The 16,291-nt window shown below is 37.4% G+C and overlaps 1 protein-coding gene across 1 annotated transcript; it reads left to right on the plus strand.

Moving 5' to 3' along the window:
- The first annotated feature begins 1,240 nt into the window (after nt 1–1,240).
- Nucleotides 1,241–14,899, plus strand: si:ch73-40i7.2 (FYN-binding protein 1). The gene is made up of 16 exons (XM_061033867.1): nt 1,241–2,072; nt 6,541–7,156; nt 8,023–8,134; nt 8,877–8,923; nt 9,137–9,174; nt 9,478–9,509; nt 10,227–10,359; nt 10,655–10,817; nt 11,787–11,937; nt 12,148–12,164; nt 12,644–12,704; nt 12,929–12,971; nt 13,269–13,431; nt 13,640–13,673; nt 14,224–14,261; nt 14,402–14,899. The coding sequence occupies exons 1-16, from the start codon at nt 2,070–2,072 to the stop codon at nt 14,437–14,439; spliced, it is 1,689 nt and encodes a 562-aa protein (XP_060889850.1). The 5' UTR covers nt 1,241–2,069; the 3' UTR covers nt 14,440–14,899.
- The last annotated feature ends 1,392 nt before the right edge of the window (nt 14,900–16,291 follow it).

Here is a 16,291-nt window from a genome sequence, read left to right on the forward strand (position 1 = left end):
ATAACTCGTAATTCATGAGGACTTTAAAATGAAGCTGGCTCACCACAGCAAATCTGAGCTGAAGATAAAATGATATGTCATTTATGTTCTTCTTTTCTCTCAGAGTCTCCAAAGCCAGCCCTCTCCACCTCTCAGATCCTCTCCATGTTCCCCACACAGCCAGTCGGGGGCTCTCCATACTCCTCCCCGCCATACTCTCCCACCACCATGCCCTGGGGTCAGCAGGGGCCTCTTGGAAATCAGTGGGCAGGACCAGCTATGGCACCCTGGCCCACAGTGCCTGGGAGTATGGCAGCGGCATGGGCACCAGCAGCACCCCCTGCTGGTGGGCAGATTCAGGTTCAAGGCTCTCATCCAAGTGTCATGGGGGGCGTAAACTCAGCAGTTTTACACACCGCTGTGAACGGGCACCCTGTCGCTTTAAACTCCCTGTACAACCCCTCAGGACCAACAGGACCACCCCTGCCAGTGTCTCCAAATTTAGACCAAAATTTCCTCCTGTGACAAACTGGTGTGAATAGTAAAATTAAACCTGGGTTTTAGATAATAAGGGAAAGTGATCATGTCTTTTGATTTAATAGATGAAATATTGATATTTATTTTTTCACAACGTACAGCCACTAAATATGGCTGGTTCTTGTTGGATGAATTTTGTTGATTCACGTTTAATGTGGCGAGAGCATATGATTTGAGTGTTTGTTGTCAGGCCTAATGTCTGTACAAGCCCCTTACCCCTATTAGTACTCTTAAGACAGCAAGAGTGAGACTTTGCTAAAGAAATTAGAATACGTTTTCTGTAACTCACAACAACATTAACAGACTGCTGGACTCTTCTTTTTATTAACATATTCTGTAATTTTCTGAAGGAAAAAAAAAGAAAAAAGAAATAAAATAAAATAAAAATGGAATGAAGGAAAGAAGAAGGACAAAAATAGGAATAGGGGTATAGAGGAAGGGGGAAAAAAATACAAGCATACACTCGAATTACACACACACACACACACACACACACACACACACACACACACACACACATACACAAGCAGGGCCCTTCAACACCCTCAACATACAAAATTGCAAAACGTTATTATTACTCCCTGCTGGCCTGTTTTGTCTTTGTCTATGCTGTGCATTGTATCGTCGTGTCTCCCCGGTCTCCTACATACTTTTGCTCTTGTCATGCCCCTCACTTGTCTTGTATTGTTCTGCATCACCTAATAAAAAATAATTAAAAAAAAGCATATTCTGTAACCAAATATTTGTCTTTTTAATCAGAAAACTGGAAGATTAATTCATCAAACATATCCGTCAGGGTTATCATTTAAAGCTACCCAGGACATATGAACGATCAACAATCAGTTTTACTGCTTATGTGTTGAACTGATGGGTTAAATCAAATTAAGTTAAATGTATAGAGAAGTAAATGTTGGATCGCTAATACTGATATTTGTTTCTGCTGCTCACATACTTTGAAGAGAATGTTCTGTTTTTTGTTTTATCTGACACTTGAAATTACTTTTCCTTCCTGTTTTTGGATGCTACACATTTAATGCAGTTCCTATTTTAAATAAATGACAGCTCATATTCTTCTTCATAGTTTCCCCCAGCTTTGCTCATATACTGAGCTAACATAATAAATCATAAAAGGGTGCTTATTGAGCTTTTCTTTGTTTTGTTTTTCTTCAGACTACACCGCATCACTTCTTTTTTATAGATGTCATTCTGCTGAGTAGAGAATAAAAAAATGCATAACCGCGCGTTGCCAGAAAGACAAAAGAAACAGATAACATGACTTGAAATGTATTCACATTGCAACAAATACACAGAAAAAGGTGACCTTCTAAGGACAAATAAAACAATCTCGCATGCAGCATGTTGATGTTCCTCTCGTGTTAATCCCATCTTGTGTCACTCTGTTGCCCACGCTGTGTTACTGAGCATTTCCTCATTTGCAGTAAGTAAAGTACCACAGGACATGGAGGTGTCTCTGCCGCAACGTGAGCCTGGATATTGATTCACTGCCAGACATGGAGCACTTGATCTGTTGCTAAAACATCACAAAGGGAAATATGGTAAGATAATTCATAATTTTATTTTAGAGTTTGTTTTAAAATGTATCCATCAATAGAGAGATTATTAACTCCTCTTCAACAACTTTCACACTCCTCTTTGTGTGTTTGCTGTTTGATTTGGACTATTTCATCCTGACCATCAAAACTTCTATGAATTACCCAATAGATTGAATTGATTTCAGTGTGGGTGAAACCTCAGTTTCCGTCCGTCTTCTACTTAAAGCTGATTCAAACTTTTAACCCGGTTTGATGTCCGATCCATGCTTAAAAGACGCATTAGACAGCAAAAGTTAAGGATGATTTATTAATTTACAGTTTTTTCCTGTACTGCATCTGTAACTCATTCAGTGAAAGGGGAAGTTGGATTTTGAGAAAGAAAAAAAAATGTTAATGTGGATGAAAGAAAGCTTTATTACAGCTATCACTGGTTAATGATTCAGTGTGCTCAGCAACATTTTACTGCTACTTTTATATCCTCCTACTTTACTTACTCTTCTTGCTTACACACATTACCTGTATTTTCAGTCTGGTTTTACAGAAGAAACTATAAGTTATGGTTGTTATACATTTTTAAATTGTAAAGGATTCTGTATTTCTTCTAGGTTTCAAACATATGTGCGTGGACAAAGACTTCTTTAGTTTTGATGACTCTGAAACTTCAATAAAAACAGACTTAGTTGTTGAACAATTAAAAAGTGATGTAATTGTAAAATTGTTGTAAAGCCATTATTTAAATCAACCTGCTAATAACATAATATATGAAAAAGACTAGCACTACTTATGTTTGATCAAACTTTGTATAACACGTTTCTAACATGTCATTGTCATTAAAATACAGATGATAATTAGACATTTGACTCTGTGATGAGTCTTGAAATGGTTGTTCAAAATATTTTTAAAGTGTGTGTGTGTGGGTGTGTGTGTGTGTGTGGCCTATGTAAGCTAGTTTTTATTTGACAGTCTTCATTTTGTTGCTTAGTTCTTCATTTCCCTGCAGTACACCTGCACAGCTTCACTCTAACAAGACTTAAAACTTCTGTTCTGTGTCAGTGTTTAAGGAGGCCACACACACACACACACACACACACACACACACACACACACACACACACACACACACACACACACACACACACGGATAGATGGATGCACACCAAGTTTTATCTCAGGCTGACTTGTGTGTGTAAGCCCGTGTGTGTGTGTTTTGTGGTGTAATAGAGAAAATGTTTTGGTCTGTTCCTTCATCTGTGCTGCAAGCAGAGCTTGCAGCTTATTGGTGCAGAAGTTACAGCGGGGACAGTGTTTCTATGGTAACCAGTCGAAGTAGAGAGGTGTGTGGTTGTGAGAACTTCCTGCTCTTCTTCGCAACCTCTCATATCTTTAGATGTGCAGAAAAATAGATGGTGGAATTTCTTATCATAATTAACCTGTCCCTATTTTTGTAGACATTTAGTACGATGACTGCTCCTTTATAAATGCACTTGTTTACTTTTTTACCTGGCTAATTGTATTTGTCATTTAAAAAACCATTGCTCTATTCAAACAGTTTTCTAACTCTGCCTTTTGAAGCTAAGTTTCATCAATGACACAATTTCTGCCTGTGGACTACATACTACTACATACTACTCTATTTAAAAAAAATGGTTCCCTATTAATACTGTGTTCCTTCTTTGAGTTTGGTACATCTATGACCCGAATAACCCAAAATAACATTACAACCGCAAGTTAAAACACACAGTTAACATAATACATAAGTGTGTCAATCAAACCTGAACAACATTATTTTTGTAGAATAAGAATTTAAAAGCAGAACTTTAAATCAGACTGGATTAGACCTAGTTCTTTAAGTTTATCTAAAGTGGGTCTGTTTGAGTGAGTGTGTTTTAGAAATGCTGACATGATGATCATCCTCTCACAGATACAGAGCAGAGCGCCTCCTAGCTGCAATGTGGTGCAGTTACAGCCTAATTGATTCACGCGAGTATGATATATGAGATATGACACAGGAAATAACTTTTGAACATCAAGTTTGATAAAAGAAAAAGTAAGTTCCTTCATAAAATAAAGTTAGTTCCACTATGAAAGAAGATAAGTTCCTTCAAAAAATAAAGTTAGTTCCAAGAAGATAGATAAGAAAAGGTTAAAGGTCCTTCAAGGGCACACAGAAAATCTAATCAAATCAAATCAACTTTATTTGTATAGCACATTAAAAAACAGCTTCATCTGACCAAAGTGCTTTACAGGCAATGCGTAAAAGCAAGAAATAAAAAATTAATACATATGCACATACATACATATATATATATACACATATACATGTACATACACGTACATATATATACACATAATACACACACACAAACATATATATGCATATACATATATACATACAGCATACATACATATCACAAACACATATATACCCTCATACCTACATGCAAATGCATATAGATACATACCTAAGCTCAATATATGGGGTCTGTTTCAACTTGTTGTAAATGCCAGGGAAAAGAGGTGAGTTTTGAGTTTTGATTTGAATGGATTTAACGAGCTGATTTGTCTGATGGAGGGAAGTAGTTGATTCCACAGACGGGGGCGAGCCACTGAGAAGGCACGGTCGCCTCTGAGTTTTCGTTGAGTTCGAGGGACTACAAGGAGCGACTGTTCAGAGGACCTAAGTGGGCGTGATGGGGTGTAGGGGGTTACAAGTTCTGTTAAATACGGGGGGCTAGACCATGCAGTGACTTAAAAACAAGTAATAGAATTTTAAAATAGACTCTAAGATCTACAGGGAGCCAGTGAAGGGAGGCGAGTACAAGGGTGATGTGCTCTTGCTTGCGTGTACCTGTTAAAAATCTTGCAGCGGCGTTCTGGACGTACTGTAGCCGTGAGAGGGAGGACTGACTGACTCCCATATAGAGGGAGTTGCAGTAGTCAAAGCGGGGACATAATAAAAGCATGAATAAGCTTTTCTGAATCTTGGAAACATAATAAAGGTTTTACTTTTGTTGAGGACCGTAGTTGGAAAAAGCAGCCTTTAACAACTGAGTTGATTTGTGTGGCAAATTTAAGGGTTGAATCAAAGGTTACGCCAAGATTTTTTTGCATATGGTTTCACAAAAGAAGACAGTGGGCCAAGTTTTTTTACAGATCAAGTTGGTGGACTCCGGGGGGCCGAACAGAAGTACCTCGGTTTTTTGTTCATTTAGTTTTAAGAAGTTTAGTGCCATCCAGTCTTTAATTTCTTTGAAGCAGTTGAGTAGTGGTTGCAGGGAGTGTGGATTAGTGTTTTTGAGCGCGAGATATAATTGTGTGTCATCCGCAAAGCAGTGGAAGGATAGACCGTGCTTTCTTATAAGGGCACCCAGCGGCAGCATGTATAAGGAAAATAACAGAGGCGATAGGACTGAGCCCTGGGGTACCCCACAGGTGAGGTTGGCCGAGGGGGAGACGGTATTTCTAAGGCATACTTTAAAACTTCTGTTTTCCAGGTAGGCGGCTCAGTTGGTAGAGTTAGTCTTCTCTTAAACTGAAGGTCGGGGGGTTTAGTCCCCAGCTCCTGCAGCTACATGTCTGATGTGTCCTTGACCAAGACACTTAACCCCAAGTTGCTCCCACTGCTTTGTCGGAGTCGTGTGAATCTGCATGAATTAATACTGATGGTCACTTTTCAGAGCAGCCTTTGCCATCAGTGTGCGAATAGGTAGGTGTGACCTGCGGTGCAAAAGCACTTTGAGTAGTCAGAAGACTAGAAAAGCCCTATACGAGCTCAAGTCCATTTAGCAGTACGAGACTAATACTTACTTTGCCTTGAAGTAATTCCAATTGCAGTGGGTATTGTAAGTAGGCCTATCAAAAAGGGTGCACTATATTGGGAGATGGGTACAATGCATCACCAGACATTAGTCAACCCATGCGGTCACAACAAATAAATCCTCACCTATGAGTCTGGTTCTGCATGTGGTTTCTGTCCGTTAAAGGAACCTTTTCCTTGTCCCTGGTGGATTCTTGTTGGGTCTCTATCAAAAATATGATTAAGATAATAGTCAAGATTAAAAATGTCATGAGATAACATTTTGGTGTTATTAATATGAATTAGTTGATAAAAATCCTGAATTAAACTATTGTTTTTAATAAATTGATTTAATCCATGATAATTCTTGATACAATTAAATTTTAGCAGACTGTTTAGCGGAGAAATTATTTTAATGCTTTGTTTTAAGCAATAAATCTCTCTCTTCAAACGGCACTTTTAAAAGCTTTTCCTTTTGCACAGACAATTTTCAGTTCTGTAGAGATCAAACAGGCAGGAAGCTGTTGTTGCAGTGTGAGTTCTCACTCTGTAAGGATAAGGGTTTGTCGAGTGTCTCTGTGAGCGTGGGGGGCATGCCTTGCTGTGCTGCTAACTTCCTGCTTTAGAAACAGAGCTGCTTCACTTTCAGAGTTTGTGTTCCTGTGTTGTTGTCAGGGGGAGAGCATCGATGTGAAGGCTCTGAGGGCCCGCTTCAACAACAAGGCCAGCACCTCGGACACCAGCAGCCGAGACAGCGGCTCCCCAAAGTCCCCAAGACCGGGGTTTGGGAGATCAGTTTTGCCAATGACTGAGAACAATCTGTCAAATCACAGACTGTCCCCTACGGTTCCTCCACCAATAGCTGGCCCTGGCCTGGTGAGGTTCCCCAGGACAGAACGAATAGTTCCACCCAGACCTGCTTTCTCCCCTCGACCATCTACCAGTCCTGGAGTCAGAGGAGCAATCCAGCCGACAGACACCGGTTGTGTCAAGCAGACTGGCGAGATGCTACAGAACATGATGCTGAGGCACCAGAGACCTCCAGCAGCCAAACCAGGACCAGTTCCTGCACCGGCACCTCAGGCTACTGCACCTGCTCATACCTCTATCCCTCCACCGCGCCAACAGCCGCCCCGGCAGAGGAGCACAGGGGAAGTGACCCCGCTGAGAAGGCCCCTGCCCCCTGAAGGACCCCTGCCGCTAAAACCCAGACGGCCCCCAAATGTTAACCTGGAGCCCTTTAGGAGGTCAAACCGAGGACCGGTCCTTCATAGCCCGAGAAAACAGGAGAGTAAGTCTCTGAGTCTTTTTTTTACGAATGATGAATTGCAATCAAATTGAGATAATCTGGACTTTGACGATGTAAAATTTTAATACCTGGCTTAAAATCTGTGAAAGATTGGATCGTTGCGGTCTTTCTCATCATGAAAAGCAGATAATCAAGGCTCATTCTATTTGACATAGAAAATGTAGAATATTTATTAACATCTCAAATGAGAAAATAAGTTACAATCCCTTCTCACGGAGTATGTTTTTGACTTGTCACAGTAGAGGGAAAAAACGTTTTTTAACTGCTTCAGCTCCATGTTAATGCTCTTGCTCATGCCATCACATTATCAAGGCTTTATGGGATATTTAAACATAACAAAAGACTCTTTAATGTTAAAAGTAATACCTGTGCTTTTCCAAATATGACTAATTAGACTGTCTGCTCTGCAAGGGTCTTCACATAAGGTATATACTGTTGTACTTTCCTGCATAACATGGTTTTATGAAGCCCCCCTTTAAAGAGAATTAACACCAGGTTCTGTTTTTATCTTTTTTATAAGGATGAAATTTTTAATGGAAAATTTAGTCCATTTTTAAATTAATAGATGATTAAATCTGAATAATGCTCTTAGAGAATAACATAGTAGAAGTAGGCATTTATACACATCACAATATTTTTTAAATTAAATCTAGTAATAAATAAAGAAAACATTGTTTTAAAAAAGACATCATTGTGATACAGTGTCCTCGCAGTGAATATTTGTCATTAATGTTTGATGTTACTGCCTAGTCATGTTGGTGAAGTATACGCATTTGTTGCTGGTTTTCCGTCTTATTTTCGGTCCATTTCTCTCAATGAAGGCATTTTCTCTGATTCTCTCCCACTAGGTTCTCTGGACTCAGAGGCCAGGGGGATTTCTTTACCTGCAATACCCAGTGTTCCACAACCACCTCAAAGATCCAACAAACCCAGCAGGCTGCCGCACCAAGTTGCCTCCATGTGAGTTATTTACGACATTACTGGATACATAGCAGCACATGAGCATTAACTCTGGGGTTGTTTATAAAGAAAAATATTAGATTTAGTGTTGCACACTTTCAAGAGCAGATCATTACGGTAATTTAAAAAAAAACTCGGAATGAAATCTGACTCGTGTTTCCTTCACTTATCATGGTGTGAAGATGGCAAACAGGAAACTGTGTGAGAAATGACTTTTTGTTTTCCTGGAAATTGACAACAGTCATCAGCCAAACATGCTTTAGCAACACACTTTAAGAGGAATAAATCATATCAGAGATTTAATATCTGTTAAATAAAGTAAAGCAGAAGGTTTTTGCAGCATCAAGGTGTTGAGCTTTGTCACATGCTGGTTACCTTCAAGAAATCGCTAAACACTCACCTCTTCAACATCGCCTACAACCACTAACAAATTCTATTCTATTCTAGTTTCATCCTACTTCTCTAAATTATTTATTCGTTGCATTGTTTTCACTGTTTTGTTGTTATTCTTTGTTTAGCGTCTTTGAGTACTTAGAAAGGCGCTATAAAAGTCTAATGCATTATTATTATGATTATTATTATTAACATTAAAAAATAAACGAAGTGGGTAGAGAAGTAAATCAGATGATCAAAAAGGTGATTATAGGCCGACATTTTCAACGTGGCTTGAGATTCCAGTCGAATGATAATGTGGCTCCCTATCTATTAGTAAATTGATTACATTTTGTTTATTTCATGACAGTGACATTCAGGACACTTATGATGACGTTGCAAGCTTTGAGAAAAGTGGTATGTATAACAGCTTGTTTATCATTGCATTACAGCAGCTCCTTTTGCTCTTGTAGTTCTTGTGCCAATTTTTTTAAATATAAAGTGAACCGTTATGAATTGTCATTTCCATCAATAGGCCTATAATCAAGTATGTTGTAAGAGAATGTGTCACTATTTCCTATTACAAAGGGAAAAAAGCCTGTAATGTCTGTGTGTTGTCTGACTCCACAGAGTCCTGGAGTGACAACAGTTCACAGTGTTTGGATGGGGTAAGGACAAAACAAATGATATATATATCTAACTCTTAAGAGTGAAAGCTATACATTTTAAGGATATAAAACCTTGTGTCTCCTCTTGTAACAACATGTTGCACTCTTGCCTAAAACCATTTCATTGGTCAGACAAATTACATTCAGACTTTTTTTAAATTCAGTATTGTTTTTAAATAATAATTTGACTTTCTGTCCACAGATGACACCTGCCTTTTAATTGGCAATTCCCTTTGTTCCTTTATGTACAATAAGGTTTTTCTCTTTGTCTAAAGTGTAATAACAACTTTCTTCTTTTTGTAGGAAGATGATGAAGTGTATGAATCTATTGATGAGTAAGTACAGTCCTTCTGCCTAAACAATGTACCCAAAGTGTCTGCTTATGTTCACAGTTCTAGTGGCTATAAGTAGACGGTGGCTGCAGCCGCATAAACGCAAGGGAGGACATTATTTATGTTTCTGCTAATGTTATTTTTGAAGCTATACAACTAGTATAAAAGCAGCTGCAGAAACCACATCTACACCATCTTTGATGCTATTCTTGTAGAAGTACTCAAGGTGCTTTCTGTATGTGGAGTATCTCTATGGCAGTGCGGACATGCTCAGTGTCCCGTACAAAAAAAAGTATACTTTATTTCCAGGGACAGAAATAACTTTCCTTTAGAACTGAAAGAGAAAGCACCGATAGCCTAGCAGTTATGTTGTGTGCCCCATATACAGAGGCTATAGTCCTAGTCACAGTGACCCTTAGTTAGAATCTGACCTCGGCCCTTTGCTTCATGTCATCCCTCCACTCTTTCCAACGTTTCCTGTCTCTCTTCGGCTGTCCCATCCAAGAAAGGCAAAAAGGCCCAAAAATAACTTTTAAAAAAAGAAAGAGAGAGAGAGCTGTTGGGTGATCTGGTCCTGTTGACCGCTGTGCCAGGGGCAGCTACCCATATAAGGAGACTTGTGACTTTTTGACCCCAAAAAATCAAAGAGTAGAAGAAACCGATTGTATCCTGAAGTTAATAGGAGTCTGCGTAATTTTCAATCCTTCTGCTCAATTATAGGGATCAGGTGGAGGCAAATCTGGCAAATGCTAAGAAGAAAAACAAAAAAGAAGAAAAAAGGCAACGGGAGCAGGAGAAGAAAGAACAGACAGAGCGTCGGAAAAAAGAAAATGAGTTGAGAAAAAACTTTCAGGTAAATATGAAGCATTTATTTGCTCTAAAATTGTCTTGTGTCACTCCGTTAAATAGCATCTCCTTTGTATGAAGTTAGATTATTCTGTTTTTGTTAGCAAATTAAAAAAAAGGTATAGAAAATGTATTTTATAGTTGTAATTAAAACCAGAGTTTCTTCTTTTAACTCGCATTTGCAACTTAGCTTGTATCCAAAAACATTGAGTTTTTTCAGAACCAGCCACTGACTCCCCATCAATATCACTTTCAATAACTATTCATTGTCAACTTTTAATAGCTCAATTTCTGTTCTGTAGTTGCAAGGGGAGGTGGAAGTTATTCATGCAGCAACTATCCGGCATGACTGGCATGGAGGAGGTAAACTGGACCTTAGTGTACGACAAGGCGAGAGTGTAGAGATTGTCCGAGTTAAGGATAACCCAGGAGGCAAATGGTTAGCTCGCACTCTGAACAGAAACTGTAAGTATATTGTAAATATCAATTAAGCATTTGTAGGAAAACCTTCCTGTCTCCGTCTACCTTTGCTGCATGTTTGGCCTTGGATGTGTTGTGATAATATCCTGCCTTTCAAATGTGTCAACTGAGGTATCAGTACCTTACTAGGTGACAGATAAGTTAGTGTATTTGTTCTCTGTGTTGCCTGATGATCAGCAAGTATCTAGCAGCGTTGTGTGTGAGAGGCATTTGGCAATTATCTTCCTGTAAGATTCCATTTGACTGTATCAAGATACATTTTCAGTTTGCGTGTAAATACATTTGATTCAAAGTAATCCAGATTTATTGCAATTGTTGCACTTTGGAAAAGTTTGCATATTAAGAAACTGTCATTTTTGTTTCTACGTCTTTGGCAAACGAGGTGTGTCTATTCTCATGTATGTATGACAACCAAGTTGAGTTTAGATCTTCAATCTTTGAATACATTTGGTCCGGGTCCTTGCTTTCTCAAAATGAGTATTTGTCCTGCAATGGCTCTGGCTTTACTATCTATATGAACATATTATGTATCCTTTTATGCAGATGATACTCTAGTATGTAAAACCAAAAAAACCTGGTAGCTTGATCTTCCTGGTGCCCACTTCCTTTAGAGGTCACTGCCCATAAATATGTATTAGGGTCAAAATAAGTCACTTGTATAGCCCTCTTTTTGAGGGGCGAGTCTCACTTTAGCTCAGGGTTATGTTGGGTTTGCCTGCAAGCTAACTGCTAATATAGGAGGTAGGAGGTATATACTGTATATGACAGTTGTAAAACTGTAAAACACAACAAAGAAACATCAAGCACCATTCCTAAAAACACATGCAGTTCATATACATTTAATTTATATCTGTATATTTAATGTTGCATATTGCTGCATAATTTGCATCAGTCTGTGCTCACTCACAACTATCACTTTTAATACAAATATTTTGTTGTTGTGTTACTTTGCAGACGGATACATCAGTAACACGTGTGTGGATATTGACTATGAGGCAGTGAAGCGGAAATTTCTCAAGTCCAGAAATCCAGAAATGTCATCATTACCACCTCCACCTCCAGACCCCCCACTGATGCTCCCTATGGATTCAAATAACAGGGACAGGTACAGTCATGAGATCGTGTTAATCCTGTTGTTTTCTCATTTCTTTGTGGTGATATTATGAAAACAATCTCGTAAGCCAACTTTTCCCATAATTATTATATTAATTTGAGCTTATTATTGATGAACTATACTCTGTGAGTCACCACCTGCTTTCCCATTTTCCCCATGTTTGTTCCAACTAATATGTTTTATTTTTTCTTTAATCTGCAGCATGATCGAAGATGACAGTAAGTCACAACCACACAGAGATATTACTGGAAGATGGGATTTATGTATGATAGAACCTCACCATTGTATTTAACCTCAATCAAAGCTCAAGAGAAACAAAACACTTTCTGCTGTTCATGGAACATTAATACCAGTAGATTGGTTTAATGCATGGTAGAAGCATTAAGAAATTAAATGGACACACTATTCACAATTGTGTATTATGCATCACTAACCACTATTGGATAATTTATGAAATGTCTTTTCTAATTTGAATATTGTTAAAAATTAACAACTTTTATTTGATTTAAAGTAATTTGTAACAGTAACACTTACTAAAGGAGCAAAGTAGGAAATCAGAATACAACATACTGGATACCATCATTTTCTTGTATTTCTCCATTTAAAAAGTTTCTGGGCTAAACATGTGTGACATGACATAACTTCTTGTATTACTTCTTGCTCCTTTTGGTTTCACATCTCCTTTTTTTGTCCTCAGATGACTATGATGATGTTGAAGCAATGTCTGAGGACTTCCCCCCACCACCGCCTGAAGTTAGGTACTCACTCACACCTTCTTTACACAGAGGGAACTGGTAATTTCCAGTTCAGCTCAAGTGTCAGTGTAATGTTGAGCTTAGCATGTAAAACTGAAAAAGGGAGAAACACAGTATAAGGTAAAATAGAGTATAATAGGCCTATATCTAAAATCTTAGAAATTGTCTTGGTGGTTATTTTTAAAGCTGCTTTTTGATAAACTGTTTTATCATTGCATTTCTTCCAGCATAGATCCTAGACTGATTAAGGAACTAAGAAAGAAATTTAAGGTAAATCATTTCCACTTTCAAACTAGATCATGTGGTTTATTTTAAGTCATTTTAATTTTAGATCAAGCAGTGTGTCAATAGGATTTCCCTGTGAGAGAATGTTGTTTATGTTCATGAAGCATTTGTAGCTCTGTAAAAATGTAAAGAAGTGAATGAATAGAGCCCAGGATAGTTCCTTGAGGAAGTCCACAAACTCCCTAAAACTATGAAATGCCTAATATCCACATGAAGTATAAAATATGACATAAAGATTCATCTTTAAGTATCTCTGTAACTGTGTTTTCTTCTCTCTCTTAGTATGAAGGGACGCTCAACGTGCTGCACACCATGATGGTGGATCCTAATAGTGTCATTAAGAAGCCAGGAGCGAATTATCTGCATGTGACTCAGGGAGAAGTTCTGGATGTCATTCAACTCACCAGCAGCAAGAAAGCTCTTTGTCGTAACCAGTTTCGAAAATGTATGTAAACACTTGACATCCCCTCTTTAAATATATGTTATTTTAATCTTTATCATGGGATACTTGATTCCAAGATTTACTTAGCTGCCGTCTTCAGGTACAATCAGTGAACTCGTCCTAAGTTCTGCTGTTCTTTTTTCAGTTTCAGCTGTATTGAAGTAGATCAATGCTAAGTTGCTCATATGCTTCTTTTTGTGTCACACCACAGATGGTTATGTGTCCAGATCTCTTCTTCTTCCAATGTAAGTGGATCTTCAGAAGTTGTTTATGGGAAATTCCTACAAACAACATTTATTTAAGATAAATGATGTATAATCTTAAAGATTTTTAGTTGGAATTATATCTGTTAACTCTCGTAAAAGAGTTAAAGATTTATATATATATATATATATATTGTTATGCATATTTACGTAAAAAGAATGAAACCGAAATCTTCATGATTGCTTATAATACAACTTTTCTGAAATTACATTTTATTTGTATGTTGACTGCTCATCTTTGACCTGGGTTGTTAAACAGTGACTTTTATTGCTGTTTTGGCAGTGTTGATTAAGTTTGTATTTTTGTGTGGCTTGTTCAGCTTATTATATAACGCATTGCATGAAGATAACAGAGTATCAGACCATGTACACTTCTTTCACTTTGTTCCATGTTTGATTATCATGCATTTTGTTCTCATCCACTGTTAAAGTACAAGAAGAATACTTTTGTAGTTTTGGTTGTAGTCTAGATTAACACAAGAATATCAATGGAAATTAAATTTTAAGCATCAACATTGTTATTCTTTTCCAGGGAAGGGGACATTTATGATGATGTTGACTATGGAGGCGGTGAGTTTTATTTTTAATGATCTGAAAGCTGCTTTATAAATGCCATGCAAAATGTGAATTAGCAATAATGATGTATCATAAGCGGTCATTCTGAAAATATTTGTGTTTGACTTTAAACTTTTCTTCTTCTTGTATTTCAGACATTTATGACAACGACTCTCCTCACGCTAATAATTGAAACACGGTCAAGTAATCGCATGGACTAACACAGAGAGGGATAAATGTGGAGAGAAGGAACTAACTTTATCAGAAATAACAATAATGAGCAACATAAAACCATAAATCTAATCATTTGGATGAACATTTTGCCTTATTTCACTTCTCTACTTGTATTTAACTAAACAAGATTTAAAACTGTAAATACAACAAAATGTAACAACTGGCTTACAAACATACTCCTACAAAATAAAATGATAAATACATATACACATAAGCTGTGCTGAAAATCAAACTTGTCATCATCACACTGTTTGTCAAACTGCTTGTACAGAAAATGAATACACTATACTGTCACTTTGTGTAGTGCTTTAACCCTGAGATTTTATCAAATAAATGAAAAAAACGTTTTTTTCTGGTCAGTGTATCGTAGTATGAAATATTTTTCTTTTATGAAATAAAATAAATGCTTCAACTCCTGATATTGTTTTTATTTTGTAATGGAGTGATGTCTATGTCCGTCAAGCTACGGTGAAGCATGTGAATTTGTTTTTGTTCCCGCAGCAATTTCAAACATTTGTGTGCAACATTTTTATTGTGTTTTAAACTGCACAGCACTTTGGTCAACCGAGGTTGTTTTAAATGTGCTATAGCCTATAAGCTTTGACTTGACTTGCAAAGTTTATGTTTACATTAAGAGAGGGGTGCATAGAGCTCATCTCTGCTAGCAGAGATGTTGCTTGTCAACAGGCAAGGCAGACAACTGCTTGGGGCCCCAGGCCAGTAGGGGGCCCCCGAGGCCTGACAAACTTTAAACCACAGCAGTGGCTCAAAATGTGCAAAGTTTGCAATGACAGTTGGAAACTTTCCTAAGGAGGACCACAGCACTCAGTCTTGTTGTACTGCTCAGCATGACATGCATTATTATTGTGAAAACAAATTAAGGTTTTTCATGATTTTTATATCCGATATTATAATAATAATAATAATAATAATGTGAACATTTGGCTTTTTTTGATGGTGCCAGATTATTTATGACATAATGCTGATAAAAGCTGAATGGAGCCCCCCCTATGGATTCTTTGTCAATTGTCCAAACAGACTCTAGGATCGCCCCTGCATGCTGAACAAAATAGTATGTCATGTGCACAGTCTGCAGTGGGTGATTTAGCTGCTGATCATCATCACCATCATTAGCAGAAGGGCTGTTACTTGAGCTGTGTAAAAACCAACATTCTTTCTTTTTTCAATTAAATGAAAGTTTATAATAACTGGCCCCTAAATAAATGAAGGTTTACCTTATACGTCAAAACTAACAGGTAAATAAATATTAAACAAGTCTGTGATGTGGTATGGTAAAATAATACTTAATGAATTCCTTTTTTAATTATTGAATGACCAGTAGAAGAGGAGAACAACTATATTATAAGCTTACAGATATATGCAACACATTTGTAAAGCTTAATTTTATTTATTTACTGGGCAGTTTCCCAGTAACTTGTACAAAACGATGCCTTGCGATGTGATAAACTTTATTGTTTCTGTGGAGGAAATCGTTTGGCTGCACACATGTCGCCGCCTCAACAGTAGGATGTTAGAAAAATAAAGAAAAACAATAAAGAAAACAGCAATCCACATGTAAACAGAGAAGCACATAACAAATCTTTCTTGACAAAAGGAAACATTTTATTTATTTATTTTTTCACTGAATATTTACTTGAAAGAAAAAAAACATGTTTATCTTTTATTAATCGGAGTACTAACAAAAACACATCCGTCAACATTTAAGCAGGCGTTGTTGCTCCAACTAACTTTTTCTGAAGTGTAACATATTGACAATCTTTGATATCAATATTCTTCAAATAAGTAGCTTT

Source organism: Labrus mixtus, chromosome 3, assembly GCF_963584025.1.
Source record: "Labrus mixtus chromosome 3, fLabMix1.1, whole genome shotgun sequence".
NCBI lineage: Eukaryota > Metazoa > Chordata > Actinopteri > Labriformes > Labridae > Labrus > Labrus mixtus.

Excerpts from the sequence above, each read along its gene's own strand:
- si:ch73-40i7.2 (XM_061033867.1), top strand. Across the intron at positions 10,360-10,654 it reads AGTTGAGAAAAAACTTTCAG|TTGCAAGGGGAGGTGGAAGT; the intron begins GTAAATATGAAG and ends TCTGTTCTGTAG. Across the intron at positions 13,674-14,223 it reads AGATCTCTTCTTCTTCCAAT|GGAAGGGGACATTTATGATG; the intron begins GTAAGTGGATCT and ends ATTCTTTTCCAG.